The 15625-nt window shown below is 59.1% G+C and overlaps 1 protein-coding gene across 1 annotated transcript in view; it reads right to left on the reverse strand.

Annotated features, from left to right (window-relative positions):
• The window catches only part of LOC311632645 (collagen alpha-1(XIII) chain-like), a gene marked incomplete at its 3' end in the record, with an annotated part of 65247 nt that extends 51925 nt beyond the window's left edge, over positions 1–13322 (reverse strand). Inside the window, exon 1 of the mRNA XM_084904373.1 lies at positions 12470–13322. Coding sequence (XP_084760499.1) covers positions 12470–12754 — 285 coding nt within the window. The 5' untranslated portion in view covers positions 12755–13322. The remainder of the gene's footprint in view (positions 1–12469) is intronic.
• Positions 13323–15625: the final 2303 nt, after the last annotated feature.

Consider the following 15625-nt stretch of genomic DNA (forward strand, 5'->3'; position numbering starts at 1 on the left):
CGGCTACTCACTCCCCCCAAAGAATGCAGCTCCAGCCTGGCCCTGGGTTTAGGGCCACTCCCTCCCCGCGCTCAGCTCTGGGCTCTTAAAGGGCTCGGGTTCAACCTTGGCCTCTGTGACACCGGGCAGGTCCAGGTGTGGGGGTTGGGACCCCAAAGGCAGAGGCCAGGGGAGCTCTGCACTCCATAACCATGACCTTGAGCCTGGCACTTCCCCCATGAGGGATCTGTAAAATGGGGATGTGAAATTATTAAATGAGCTAATGTTAATAACCAGAGGCCCGATGCACAAAATTCGTGCAAGAGGAGGCCTTTGCAGCCATGGTGGCTGCCTGGAACCCTCCCTCAGTGGCTTCCTTGATCCTGCGGCTGCAGTCCCGGCTTTGTCTGGAAGGACATCAGGTCTAATGAGCATATTACACTTTTATTATTATTATTTTTAAAAATATATTTTATTGATTTTTCACAGAGAGGAAGGGAAAGGGATAGAGAGCTAGAAACATCAATGAGAGAGAAACATCGACCAGCTGCCTCCTGCACACCCCCCACTGGGGGTGTGTCCACAACCAAGGTACATGCCCTTGACCAGAATCGAACGTGGGACCTTTCAGTCTGCAGACCAACACTCTATCCACTGAGCCAAACCGGTTTCAGCTACACTTTTATTATTATAGTTAATAGCTACACATGCTGAGCAGTATATACCAGGCACGGTGCTAAGTGCTTTAGGTGGAAATGTCATTTCATATTAAATTTTTAATATTAGCAGCAGTTTGGAACAATTGGCAGTGTATGGCACCTGTTAGAACCCACAGGCCCCTGGAGGCTGCGATCGGTCTCAGTTCAGGGTTAGCAAAAACCTCGGATGGAGTGCCCACATGGTGCGGCATTGGCAGTGTGGGCGTGGCCTGAGCTACAGCCGGGAGTGCCAGGACCTCGGGTCCAGCTCCAGCTTTCCCACTAACTGTGTATGAAGTGAGAGAGATCACCTCTCTGGACCTCAGTTTCCTCATCTGTAAACTGGGGATACTGTTAGTTCTCCACTGGCCTGCCCAGGGCAGTTGGAGGGATAAAAGAAATGAGATCAGGAAAGAGAAAGAGGCTCTAGGTGTGAAGAAGGGTGAGCACCTGCTGTGCCAGGTGTCCTTACTGGCCAGGTGAAGACCACTTCTCTCTGGAGCTGGTGCCCGGCCTGCCTCAGGCGCCACAGCGAGCGGGTAGACATATGGTCGTTTCCTGCCCTGCCCTCCCCGCTGGGGAAACCCAGGTGCCACTGCCTGCGGAAGGGAAGTGGGTGGGCCCTGCCTGCGGACCTGCCTTTGGACCCTGAGGGCTGGATGTTGAAAGGAGGAGTTGCCCAGGGAAATGACCGCACTGGGCAAAGCTCTGGCCCAGTGTCTGGTGACAGTGCCTGGCGTGGAGTGGGCGCCTGGTCCGTCTGCTAGCGCCCTTCCAGCACCCTGTGCCAGGACCGTCCCCGGGCCAGCACCGCCTTCGAGACCGGGCCCCCTCGGAGGGCAGGGCCTGGTCTGATGTCCCTGGTCCACACTCGAACCAAATCACTTACTCTGAGGTCTGCCCCATGCGCTTTGGGCTGGGCTTCAGCAGGATTCGGAGAGAAGGAGTCGGGGCGGGTTGGAGTGGGGGGCTGGGGGAGTGGGAGGGCAGTCCGGTGAGGACCAAAGGCACAGAGGCAGGGCCCGGGCTGCGCAGTGCTGGCTCGGTGGGCCTCGTCCCAGCGACCACAGGAGACGCGGCCCACAGACCGGGTTTGTTAAGGCAGCAGGCCCCTGTGCGGCTGCGTGCCCCGGGGCGCTGGCAGCTCAGCAGGGTGAAATCAAAGCGGAGGAAATCTAGACACTCAGCCCACACCCACCAGAACTGGACTTGCCTGGTCTGCTCAGGGAGGTGGGGGAGGCTGTGTGCTGGGCCCCCGGAGGGCGTGTCATGGGGTGGGAGCCTCAGAAACCGTCTTCTCCGTCCCTGCACTGCTCTCTTTGTACAGTGGACTTGGCGTCTGATCACAGGGTCCCAGGGCCGAAAAGCAGGGGCCCGAGGGTCCTCCGGATGCCACTGCCTCTGCCTCCTGCTTCCCCAGAACCACAGACAGATGTGGCCCCAGGCTCTGCAGGCCAGAACGTCGGGGAAAGGAGGTGCTGGCCCTGCATGAGGTTTCCAGCCTTCGTAGGAGGAAGTCCCTCCTCCCAGCTATCCTACAGCCCTGCTGCTTCCTCGGGGGAGGCAGGACCTGGACTCAGAACTATGTGCATGTGGCTGGCAGCCGGGTCAGCATGGGGCCCAGGACTTCAAGAGTTTCAGGGAGTCTGGGGTCATCGCTGGGCCACATGCAGGGTGAAACAGAGTCCCCTATGGGAGGGGCTGGGGTGAGAGTGCTGGGGTGAACGTCAGTGCCTCTCCTCTCCTTCCCTCCCTTCCGCAGGTGGGGACTGAGCATCTGTCTGGCCAGGACCGTGCAGAGTGCCAGGAACACACAGACGGCGCTGGATCAGGCAGCCTGAGCAGAGCAGACATCCAGGCTGCCCACATGGAGCTTACTCTCTAGGGAGGGCGTGTAAGAGTCTACAAACCACGCACATCAACACGGGGCAACCACTGTCACCAGAGCTACGGCTGGATAAGGTGCCGAGGGCCTGTCCCGTGGCATGGACGAGGCTGGCCCATCCGGGGACCCGACAGCTGGGCTGAGGTAAAGGAAGGATGAGCAGCAACGAACCAGGTGAGGGGCCCAGGTACAGGGGAGCGGCTAAGACCAAACCCAGCAACGTGCTTCTTATGCACCAGGCAGGGGTCTGGCATGTATTCATTCATTCAGCACTCACAACCACCCCGTCATGAAGGAGAAAACGGAGCCAGACACCCAGGGTGACCAAGGTGACCGGAGGTGACCGAACGTGCAGGACGGCACCCAGCCAAGAAGGGCAGAGGCAGGATTTGAGCCAGGAAGCCGAGCTCAGAGCCCAAGTCCCTCCACTGTGTCTGCCTGTGACCCAGGGTGGCTAGAGTGGGGAGGCTTGGAGGGCATCGAAATATTACAATAATCACAATCCTATTCCTGGAGTGCCGGGTGCTACTCAAAGCCCTTGTTTTCACTTGTTTTATCCTAAAAACAACACCCACAAGAAGGAGGTCCTCTCACCATCACCCCTTTTACAGAGGTCCCACCTACAGTACCGAGAGGTTCAGCAACTTGCCCACTGTCACATGCCCGTGATTAGCAGAGCTGGATTTGAACCTGCCCCTGAGAGCAACAGGAAGTCCTTGAGGAGTTGTAACCAGAGAAGTGTGGTGATGAGAGTTCTTAAAAGATCGCCCTGCGTGTGGGCGGTGGAAAGGGCAGGACAGCGTGAATGGGAGCAGATCCGTGAGGAGGCTCCCGTCATGGCCCAGGAGTGCCCAGGGCAGCTCAGCGGGGTCCGGGCAGGAGTGATGGGGAGAAGGGGACAGATCGGCGGGGGAGCTGAGAAGGTGCGATTAGCAGGCCTAGAGGGGGTGCAGCGGGAGACCAGTGTAGTCCCAGGTGAAGGGGTGCTGGGAAGGTCTGGATTTCTTGTTCAGTTTGGACACGGTAAGTCGGAGGTGCTTTTGAGACATCCTGGAGGGGTGGGATGGGAGGTGTAACGATAGGTCTGGAGGTGAAACCGGTTTGGCTCAGTGGATAGAGTGTCGGCCTGTGGACTCAAGGGTCCCAGGTTGGATTCTGGTTAAGGGCATGTACCTTGGTTGTGGGCACATCCCAGTAAGGGGTGTGTAGAAGGCAGATGATCAATGTTTCTAACTCTCTATCCTTCTCTCTTCCTCTCTGTAAAAAATCAAATATATATATATATATATATATATATATATATATATATATTTTATTAAAGATAGGTCTGGTGCTCTGATGAGAGGAAGAATGCACATGGCATTACAGCCAGAGCTGTCCAGCCATGGGACAGCCACCTGCACACGGCAGTGAGCTCCCGTCGCTGTGAGGGTGGAAGCCTGAGAACCAGACACGTTGTGGGGATGCCTCGTCCAGGGCAGAGCTCCCTTCCTTCCAACACGCTGCTCCCATGGAGTGGGGAGAGGCTGGAGGTGGCAGGACAGCCCTCTAACCTCATGTCACCTGTCTCGTCTTCACCCAGGACACCTCAAGGGCCACACAGGGAAGAGGACTAAGGCTGTTTCCGGCAAAGCCCCCAATAAATGCCCCTCTAACCAGCCCCCTTTCTGCATCCCTGTCCCCCTTCCTGTCCTGCCCTACTGGCCACCTTGTCAGAGCATGTCAGACGCAGAAAACCTCCAGGGATGGCATCTACAGAGTAACAGGCGACTGCAGGTGCAAAGCTCCTTGGACGGCAGGGTCCCAGCCTGGGGCAGCGAGGCCGGTGATGGCACCTTACAGGACAGGCAGGGTGAGCGTCCTGGTGGAGGGAGGGGTGGACGGGGAGAGCCTGCTGCAGAGGGAAACGCCCGAGCAAAGGAAAGGCCGAGACAGGACTATGGGCGTCAAGGAGACCAGTGAGGCTGGGGCAGAGGGGTGGTGGGGGAGACGAGGAGAGGAAAGCTTGTTGAAGAGGCGGCAGAGACCAGCCCACGTGGTCTGGAGCCATGGAGGCTTTGTGGGAAACCCACAGTAACCTCCCGGGAGGAGACAGGGCCCCAGTGTCCCCCGAAAGCCGTGCCCAGCCCCCAGGCAGGCAGTTCCGCCCCTTTGTGCTGGGCTTGCCCTCGCCCTTTGAAGGTCAGAGGAACCCCTGCTGCTGGCAGCCCCATCTGCCCTTTGGTCACCAGAGTTTTCCTTCGGGAGGCCACCACCCGGGGCATGTGGCCTGCGGCTGGGGTCTTGCTGGCAGCCCAAATGACACCCAGGAGAGCCGGGGAACCAGCCTCCCAGCCACGCCCAGCCCCAGCCTCAGTTTCCCTTAAAGGAGCCTGCTGACTTCCTTCACTTACGGAGGACTCAGCCAGCGGCTTCTGGGAGGGCAGAATCCAACCGAAAAGTGTGGGAGACTCCCTGAGGCTTCTCCTAAAACTTCCTCTCTTCTAGATGGCAAACTCTCAGTGCATCTTATTTTATTTTTAAACCAAAACAACAAACCAAAAAATCAAAACCAACACCCTCCCCCAAACAAAAAAATAACAAAACAAAAACCTACTGCCCACCTGTCTTCAAACCTCCCTGACTTAAGCTGCACAGCGCACGGGGGCCTCTGACATCTCACTGGGATCTCATCACTGTCACCACCTGCCCCGCACGCTCTGCTGGGGACCCAGGCGGGGCTGGCGGTTAAATGGCACCGGATGTTCCAGCCTGAGACTCACAGAAGTGTGCTCTCTCTCTCTCTCTCTCTCTCTCTCTCTCTCTCTCTCCCTAAGGGGCTGCCAGACATGGAGCTTGTGAGACACTCTAAGCCCACACCCTCCCCGCAGGGATTCCTATCAAGGTTTTGGGAAGCGTGTCAGCAGAGGGGTCAGCCGGCCTATCCCCGGCTCTGAGCAGGCCTTTGCGGGCGTGCAAACACGACGAGAAGGAGGGAAGAATACCTTTAAAAAGTGTAGTTACTATAGAAGTTTTAGCTTTATCTTGTTTTAAAAGGGGCGTTCAGGCAACTGCACAGACAGACAGACAGACGTGTTTGTACAGTAAAGCTGCAGGAAGGAAGAGGGAGAAAGGAAGGCCAGGGCAGGGGGGTAACAGAGCTGGGAGCGGGGCTTTGCGGACACTGCCGCCGCGGGGCTGCACTCTGCCAGGCGGAGGATCCAGGTCCGGAGCTAAGCTGCCGAGAGGACAGCCCAGAGCCCAAGAGACAAGAAGCAGTTTGCCCTTCCCGGGAAGCTGAGCATCCTGGGAACCAGGCTGATACCACAGACGGCACCCCAATGTGGTTCCCACACAGAGATGGTACCCTGGGCCCGATGTCACGTCAGTTCGGTAAATGCCTCGGCGGTGGGAGCCAAAGTGAACTGAACCCATGCCCAGCCCCTGGCCTACGTGACTGGCCTTAGCTGTATGGCACCTTATACCAGTGGTTCGGACTGCCAGCTCTGGGTCAGACTGCCTGGGTTCAAGGCTTGGCTCTGCTCTTTGCTAGCTGTGTGACCTTGAGGAAGTTACTTAGCTGCTCTGGGCATTCACTTTCTCTTCGGTAAAAAGGGAAACAGAACCACTTCGTAGGATTGTTGTGAGAATTAAGTGAATGAATAGAGGTAAAGCTCCTTAAGCAGTGCTCAGTAAACATTAGCTATTCCTGAAAGTTGTGGACGCGGTACAGTCCCCTGAATCTCGAGGAGGGCGTGGTGACGTTGCTATTAGTCGAATGATCCCATTTAACCCTGCCACAGCCTGGGAGGAGACGTCGTCATCCGTTTTTGCAGATCAGGACACGGAGCTCAGGCCACACAGCCAGTTCGTGGCAGCGGTCCACGGGACAGCGAGTGCTATGGTTTTGCTCACTTCAGTGTTCTGCTCCGACCACAGCATGCCAGGCAGCCTGGGCAGGTGAGTGAAGCTGCTGACCCTCAAAAGTAGGAGGTGGGGGGAAGCAGGGAGGAGGGGGAAGCGGGGGAGGCAGGGGGCGGGTGCTCCCAGCCGCTCTGTCTGGTGGGAACACATATCCCTGAGCCATCCCCACCCTCCCAGCCAGGACCAGGGGCGGTGGCCCTGATTTAGGAATTAATTGTTTCACCCTCTGCTGGTGGCTGCGAAACACCCACCTCCAGGGCACCATCCCCCAGCCAATGCTGAGCATAGGGCTGGGGCTGCGGTGTGGGTGTGGTGTGGGAGGGGGCAGCTGATTGGGATGGTTTCACTAGCCCCCAGCAGGACGACCTTAAACCATCAACTAATTGGTGAGGCTGCCCATTATGTGCCAAGTCCTGGCCTAGACTCAGGGACCCTGAAACCAGTGAGCCCTTGTTCTAGACTGGCCCAGGGCCACTTAGAAACCTTCTCCAGCCATCCAACCCAAATAGGCTCTCTCCCTGCAGAACCTCCTGGCCATGCCTGCCCCTGGGTTGAGTCTGAGCGAATGGAGACACAAGACGTTTAAATGCAATGGAGAGGAGGGCACACGGACAATGTGTGTGCGGCTGAGCCATGGGTAGCAAATACGTGTGATCTTGGCGCTTGACCCGATTAGACCGGGCATGGCAGCCTGGTGCATGGTACTGAGAGGGACTCTGAGGCCCATCTTGGTTTCCTGGGAATCATGGCTGCTGTGGTTCCGGGATGAGAGAGGCCAGCATGTGCCATGTCTTACCTACTTCCTTCTCTGGGCTCCATGTTGGGCGTGGCCAGGAGGTTCTGCAGGGAGAGAGCCCGTTTGGGCTGGATGGTTGGGGAAGGTTTCTAAGTGGCCCTGGGCCAGTCTAGAACAAGGAAGAGGCATCTTTCTGAGCGTGCCCAGCTGGGAAACGTGCTGAAGGCCCGTGGCGAGCTGTCTCAGGTGCTGTGACTGTCCTCACCACCTTCCCTGAGGGGTGGCGACGAAATGAGCTCCTTGGTTTGGCTTGGAGCTACCAGCCAGCTTTACGGCCTCAGCTGTAAGACTTTAGGAACTCCCCCTGGCTTTATCGATAGGAAGTATTGCTCTGCGTTAAAAAAAACTCATTTAGAGTCACAAAATAGTTCTTTCTTGAACCCAACTCACCAGTGGGCGGTAGCTTCCTGGAACCATGTTGGAAGGAATTCTGGGGCAGTATGTGAGCGCAGTGGGCAAGCGCTAAAACTGATTAACTAGGTCTGCCGAGGGCCCGGGACTGCCCAGTGGAGCACTCGTGGGCCTGTCTTTGCCGTCACTCGACTAGACAGTGCACTGTGGTCTTCAAAGGAGAAGGGATGGCTGCAGGGCCGGCGGTGTCTCTGACACCTGGTTTTGCAGCCTCCAAACCTTTGTTCTCACCTCTAGGGTAACAGTGGTGGGCTGGAGGGGCTCCATTCCCTCTATTTACACCCACAAGACTAGGCATTTGCTCCCTCTGTGGAAGGAGAAGGAGTTTCAGGACTGACACAGCGGAGTCCTCACTGCATGTGAGGACACCTGGATATACCGTCTGTTCATCACGGAGGTGGAGGCAGCAAGGATCGCCACAGATCTCCACAGACCACGCCCGTCACTGTGTCACACACACACTGTCCCTTTAAGAGCCTGCTCCCACCCTCACCCCAGCATCTCAGCCACTGCTTTGATCTCCCCCTGAACCCTCCTCTGGAAAGGACCTCCAAAAGGGGCCCCTGTACAGACCCTATAAGTGTGAGACATTCCTATTACAAAGGTTGCTCTTACTCTATTTAAGGATGAGAGAGTCTCCCTAACATTCACCTTGAATGTGGCTGCTGACACCCCTTGCTCCCCCTTGGCCTACAAATGGATTTGGCGATTAGATTGTGAATTCCACTCCCTCCTCTTTCGCTGCGCACCCTCTCTCTGTCCAGCCCTAGGTGACATCTGATTTCCTCCATTTGGGACATTCCAGCTTCTCGCTGCACAGCAAGCACAGCAAGCAGCGGCAGCTGGAGTGCTCGTTAAGGGCCCCAGACCAGGAGAGCGGAGCTGACAGGGGAAGAGCTGGGGCCTGAGGTCTGGAAGCCACACTCCCGGCTCCCCGGGAGCAGGCCCCCCCGCCCCAACCTCCTCTCCCAGCTCGGACCTTCCTCCCCCAGAGGCTGGCCCTCCTGCTCACAGCTGCCTCTGGCTCCTCTCCTCCAGGGTCCCCTCAGCATGGCAGGCAGGTCCCGCCTCCTCCTGCCTCACAGATTCGGTCTGTGCCCAGTAAGCTGCTTCCCCACTGGGGGGTGTGGGTGTGAATGCGCCCCTAGATTCCTGCCTCCAGGCCACTGCCCAGCCTGTCTACGCTGCCCAAGGCCCTTCCTCCGGCCCTCAGGGAGCGGCGCAGGCTAAGGTGACCAGATGTCCAGCTTTTGGCCAGTCAGTCCTGATTTTTAACAATTTGTCCCGCATCCCACGGTGTTTTTTGAAAAATCGGGACTTTGGTTAAAAGGCCGCAGGACGCAGGACAAATTGTTAAAAAAAAAAAAAAAAAATCTTTCCAAAAATCCAGACTTTTTTAAAACGCCATGGGACGCGGGACAAATTGTTAAAAATCGGACTGTCCCGCCCAAAGCGGGACGTCTGGTCACCTTAGCGCAGGCCCACCTGCTCCAGGACGGATCTCCTGCCCCAGGTCCCGGGGATCCCACTGCGAGCGCTCCTGTGGCCCCGAGCATGGCCTCTGGTGGCACCTGTAAGTGCATTCTCCCATCTGCCATCTCCCGAGAGTCTCCCAGCGTCCCCCAGAAGGAGGCAGGGCCTGGGGTTTCTAGAGTAGGGTCCCAAGTCCAGGGGGTGGCAAAGCCCACTGGAATCCTGGTCTAGGCCCAGTATTCACCGGGGCCTGGGTGCCCTCTGAGAGCAGGCGGGGGCCCCTGCACATCCGCTCCACAGGATCCCGCGTCACCAAGGCCAGGGCCTCCTCTCTTCCCTGCCTTTCTCTTCTCCCAGGGGTTTCGGCCCCCAGCCCCAGTTATCCTCAGCTCACCCTGTCCTCACCTCAGCCGTTGGCTCCAAGCAGGGAGAACACACCCAGAAAGGAAAGGTGTGGGGTGGAGGAAGGGCCTCACATTGCTCTGGGGACACCTTTGCGGGCCCAGAGTGTCCTGCTCCTGACGCAGTGAGGTCACACAGCGCTTGCTTCCTGCAGGACGTGCCTGTTGCCTGTCTGTGCTGTCCAGTCTGGTGGCCACTAGCCACAGATGTCTACTGAGCACTCATCTGAAATGTGTCTAGTGTGACTGAGGAACTAAATGTCAATGTCGTTTAATTTTAATTAATGTAACCGTGATGAGTCACCTGTGACCGGTGGTGACCACATTAGACAGTGAGACCCTTAGGGCCCCTTCAGGAGCCCCTGGACTGAGGCCCCACCCAGGACCGTCTCCACACAGACTAGGCCACCTCCCTGCCACCCTCAGGACAGCTCTCTCTCTCTCTGGTTCCAACTGACCTCACACCCCACCTGACCTTAACCTCAGGCCCCAGCACTGCAGCCACCCTTTCCATTCACCCCTCTCTGACCCCATTTGCACCCCAATCTGGGTCACGGCTCCCTCGGGCCTGCACTAGCCTCTTGCTTGACCTCTCTGCTCTGCCTTAAGTTCCCCTACTGCCCCCTCTAGGCCCTTCCATGGCTCCCCAGTGCCCTTACACAGATCCATCTCTCAGGCCGCTGTCTCTCTCCAGCCAGATCCCATACCATGCCCCCCGCCCAGCTCTCCAGAGAGTTCGCTTTCTTCAGTTTCCCACCGCAGCCCCCGCCTCTGACTTTCAGCCTCCCTTTGCCCCTAAGAACCAGGCCCCCCACCCACTGCCTTTGCCTGGAAGACCCCTATGCATCCTTCGAAACGTTGCTTGAAAACCACTTTGCCAGGAAGCCACGGCCCTCGGGTATGGTGCATGCTAATACATTCCCCAGGCCGCCTCGGCTTCCATCATCACAGCACCTCTCACACTCTCTCCTTGGTGACCCGTGTGCCTATGCGTTTAGGAAGGCAGGCGTGTGTCCACCCTGCCTGGCCCACAGCGGGCTCTCAGGATGAGAATGGACAGAGAAGGAGACGGGACCTCGTGCACCGGAAGCAGGGTCAGGAGGCCTAGGTTCTAGTCCTGGACCTCACCACGTGACTCCGAGTCACCGACCGCCCCTCTCTGGGCCTCAGTTTGCCCATCTGTGAAATGGGTGCTCTGCGGATGAGCGGTCTAGAGGTCAAGTGGGGTAAAGATGAAGCGAGCGGCAGTTTCACGAGGAGGAATCAGCACGTAAGATAACATTGTCAGCCCCAAGACCGTAAACGCAGGAGACTTGGCACGGCTGGGTCTTAAACAGAGGAAGCGAGGCTCTGGGAAAGGGCCGGGGCATGTCCTGGCCAACAGGAGGGGCCAGGAAGGGGAAAGCATGGTGAGAGGAACTAAGCAAAACTCCCAGGGGCTGATGCTTGTCCCTCAGCACCCAGCACCCAGAGACACCCAGGAGAGCCCCACCTGCCTTCAGACCCTCTCCGCTGCACAGCCAGTCCCGTGTGCGCTCTCGGCCAGCCCTCAGAGGTTGCCTGCTTGCACGGCTGAGCCCAGAGCTCCCTGCTTGTCCCAGCCGGTCCAGGGGACCATGGGGCCGGACCGAGCCCTCTGGGTTCCCTATCGCCTGGCAGCGCGTGGGAATGAGGGGATAGCAGCAGTCATGGCTGAGCCAGTAAACTAGCAAAGGCAAACGAGCCACCCTCCTGCTCTGGCCACGTGGCCTCCCTTTCCTTGACCACCCCGCAAGCTGTGCTCTGACGTTTGCCATCGTCACCACAGTCCTGCCAGCTCAGCAGGGTTAGGTGATTTGCTCCAGGTGGCACAGCGCCTAAGCAGGACTGACAGGAAGGAGGCTCTGCTCTTCATCTTCCCACACCGCTTCTCACTAAGCGGCCCTCCCGGTTTCTCCCATGGAACCTTCCGCGGCAGCCTCTTCCGGGACCTCTTCCCGGACTGCGGCACCCTCACCTGTGGGTCCTCCCCATCCCCGGGCCCTGGATCCCTGTGCTGGCCAGATTCCCACAGTCACCAGGCCTCATGTCCTCCCGGCCCGGCCTTTCCGCTGATGGCACCAGTAAGACCTCCTGGGGAGGTGGGTTTATGTGCTCCCCAGACTGCCCTGGCGGAGAGACACTCTGGCTTTCACGCGTGTTCACGAACACGTTGGGGATGGGGGACACCTCAGTACCCTCTTCCCAGAGAAGCACTCCGACACAAACGCTGGGAGACTATTCCAGAGGGGAGGAAATGAGAAACCCAGCTGAGGAACCAGAGGGCATGCAGAGCGGGGAGATCCACAGCTCAGCCCCAGTGGTCTGGCAGCGGCAGGGACCAGGACACCCCCTGCTACAGGAACTGCCTCCTGTGGCCCCCTCAGCCCCTTGGATGCCCCCCCTCACTCCATCATAAAGAAACATTGGTACAAAAAGGCGGTTCTGACCCTCCAGGGATAGATGGGGAGGGCCATGGGTGAGGGTGCCGCAGTCTGGGAAGAGGCCTCGGCCCGGGACCAAGAGGCTCAAGTCCCGTCGCGGGGGCTCTGGGCGGCTCTCACCCGCCCTGATGGGACAAGTGGAGCTTGGCCGCCTCTGAGCGCCCTGCCTCTGCGCCCCTGCCTTCCACCACCTGCCCCGCGCCCAGGGCGCTCCCAGACCCCGATGCGGGGTGGGGGGCGAAGGGGGTGCCTGCCTGAAGCGGGATTGAGGGGTCCCTGGCAGGGCAGCATCCGTCCCGCCCCCAGCCCCTCCCCGGGACACCTCGCCCGCAGTCCCGGGCGGGCGCCCTGCGCGCAGCGCGGAGAGCCAGCGCCCGCGGGCACCGGCGGGTGGAGGGTTTGGAGGCTGCGCGAGGGGGCGCCGCGGGGAGGGGGAAAAGCCAGCCACAAAGAGCACCGACCTCATCCAGCAGTTGGTGGACTCGTCCCAAAATAGCCGTCTCCATGTGCCGCTCCCCGCACTCGGCTTCCAGGCGCAGCACGCGGGCCTGCAGCTCCGCCGTCCGAACGTGGGCGAGCAGGCTGAGCGCCAGCGCGCAGAGGGCGAGCGCCAGCAGCCCGCACGCGCCGGGGCCGGGCAGCCGCGCGCAGCGCTCCGCCGCCGGCGCCCGGGTCCCCTCCGGAGCACCCCGCTCCCCGGGCCCCCGGGCTCCCGCCGCCGCTGTGCGGGCGCGCTCGGCGGCCATCCCCTCGCGTCTCCAGAACCAATAAATAAATAAATAGAATAAATAAAGGCAGGGGCCGCTGCCCAAAGGCTCGATCCAACAAGCTGCGGGACGGGGTGCAAAGGGCTTGTGTCCTGGAGAAATGTTCCTTCCCTTTGCTCCCGGCAAAGAGGCTGGAAGAAGGAAGCAGCAGCAGCAGCAGGAGGGGGAACGTGGAGAAAACGCAGCCAGCGGCCCTCGGGGTGCGCCCAGGTGAGACGCAGTGACTTCGGAGAGTGCAGTCCAAGCCCGGGAAAGTCAGCGGGACCGGCCGGCACCCCTTCCCTCCTTCCGTCCGCCTGTCGCTGCGACTGTCCGCAGCGCCCTCTCCTCGCGCCGCTCCTGCGCGGTCCCGGCTCCTCGGAGCCCCGCGTCTCCGGCGGCGGCGGCGGCGGCGGTGTCAGTCGCGGGGCGCAGCGGCGCGCGGGGGGCCCCGCGGGCAGAGGCGGGTGGCGGCCGCGGCGAGGAGCAGCGCTGGGGCCGATGCCGGCGCCTCTGTAACCTGACACACTGGCGGCGGCCGCGCGGATCGGATGATGAGCAATCCGTGCTACTTCCCAAACTAATCTCCCCCGCCCCTCCCTCCTCCTCCCGTCCTCTCCTCCTCCTCCCCCGCCTCCTGCGGGGCGGGCGGCTTGGGTTTGTTTATTTATTCAAACTGGCCCGGGTGGGGGGCGTGGTGCGCGGGGGGGAAAGGGGGGCGGTCGCCCCCAGCCACCGGCCCCGGGAGCAGCCTCTCCCCCGACCCCGGCCTCCTTTGAAGTGACGCGGTGTTATTTATAGGCAGGAAGGGGGTGTGGAGTGGCGCTAGGGCTTCGCTTCGCTCCCTTTTCTCGGGATTCACACCGACGGCCCTCCTCGCCCTCCGCCCAAATCCTGGGGCCAGGCATCCCTCTGCTCTGCTTTCTGGCTAGCTGGTAGAGCCCGCCTGCCTCTGGGATCCTCCAGGGAGCCCGACCGAGTTACTGTCAGGCGTCTAGAAGGATCTCCACGTCCTGAGCAAGAATATCAGAATCCATTGGGCTGCCAGAGCGCCCCGCTTCCTCACTCCTCCGGTCTCACCCCTTCCCGGGCTCCTGGGGTGACTCCACCTGAGTTCTGCACTCCCCAGGGCCTTTGGCGGGGCTCCTTCCGCCAGCCACACCTTTCCCGGGGGTGACACATTAGCCCTCCAGGGGCAGCAGAAATGGTGCCTTTTCTCTCCTTCCGGACCCACAGCAACAGGGGAGAGGAGAAGGAAAACTGAGCAGCAGGCTTCATCCCGGGTGTCGAAAAGCAGGTCCGGCTCCCTGCGGGTCTTGATCCCTCCCGTATTTCCTGCCATTGATCTGAGGCCCATTCCATCCCTCTGCTGTCAGGCCAGCAGCCCCCTCCCCCTCAGCCCAGCCATCAAAGGTGAGCGCTCCAGCTCCATCCTGTGGGTCCTTCCCATCTGCACCCCTCCTGCAGCAGCCGTGTCCTGAACCCCAGAGAGAAAAGCTGCCTGAAGGGCATTGCATGGTTTCCTCTCTGCTCTTGTCACCTCTCCCACTTGAAGTAACATGTGTATCCCAAGAGGCTTTATCTCCCTGGGCCTCTTGTCGCTCCTGCAAACGAGGTGGTGGGGACGAGTTGATGCAGAAAGCATGCTTCCCAGGACGGCGCAGGAGATAAAAGGCTGGCTCCTCCCGGGTGGAGTGGGGGCAGGGGTGACAGGAATGCTGGGTTCCACTTTAAAGTAACAGGGTGTGCCGCCTTCACACTTTATGTATTGACCTGATCAAGCTTAATAGGTAACAAACACAGTATCATGGAGTGGGGCATGTCTGGAAGAGGAATAGAGCACTTATAAATAATGTGTTATAGCATTGCCTGCCGGGTCAGACCGCCACTGTGGAGGACTACAGGGGTAGAGATTGATGCTGCCACCCGGCTGGCGGCCAGGAGCTCTGGGTCAGGCCCGCCTCTAGCATTTCCTCCATGCGGGGCATGGCAACTAGCGGTTCCCTACTCTGTGATGGTGTTGAAGACCACCAGGGGGCGCCAGAGAACATGCCTGGGGATTCAAAGGTAGAGGGAATGGAAGCAGAGAACTGGGGCAGGGGGTTAGTTTTATCCTTGGTTGTTCCATAAGCTGCTCTTTTCCCCCCCGTTCAGGATTTCAGCAGCCCTGGGGAACGCTAAGGCAGTGAAACCTAAAAGGACTTGGGACTGGCAGCTGAAGGAAGAGGGTTCTAGGCTAACCTGACTCCAGCATCAGCAATGACACATCCAAACCCCGGGGACTTCCAGTCAGAGAGACCCGGGTATCAATCACGGTTCTGTCAATGATGGAGTTCCCGAACGTCTCTGAGTCTGCTTTCTCATTTACACAACAGGACCTGTTGAAGTAATGCGTGTAAAGCACGTAACACAGTGCCTGGCACACAGTAGGCACTCAATCAATGACAGCTACTTCATTCTTTAGGAATTCATGGCCACTGGAGTCGGCTAAGACACAGCACCTCTGGGCTCCCACTTGTGCAACAGGAAGAAATTTCAACTCCAAGATGAGTCTCAGCTTCTTTTCCCCACAACCGATCGCTGGGGGGTAGCAGTGGTGGGATTCAGGCCTCAGCCTGAGTAGAGGAGACTATCCCCAAATGTCCCCTTCCCTTCTTCATGCACGGAATGACATTCTGAGCCTGGGGACGCTCCCTTCCCATTAAGCACTGCCCACCGCAGGCCCTGTCACAGGGTATCTGGGCTTATCTTGAAACCTCTTTCTGCAGAAGCGGAGCCTGCAACTTGGAGACATGGGAGTGGAAAGACCCTTCTCTCCAGGAGCTCAAAGTCCAGAGGGGAAGATAAGATACCTTCAGACACAACAGGCAG

This window comes from Pipistrellus hanaki (genome assembly GCF_964339955.1).
Source record: "Pipistrellus hanaki genome assembly, chromosome: 14".
In the NCBI taxonomy this organism is placed as follows: Eukaryota; Metazoa; Chordata; class Mammalia; order Chiroptera; family Vespertilionidae; genus Pipistrellus; species Pipistrellus hanaki.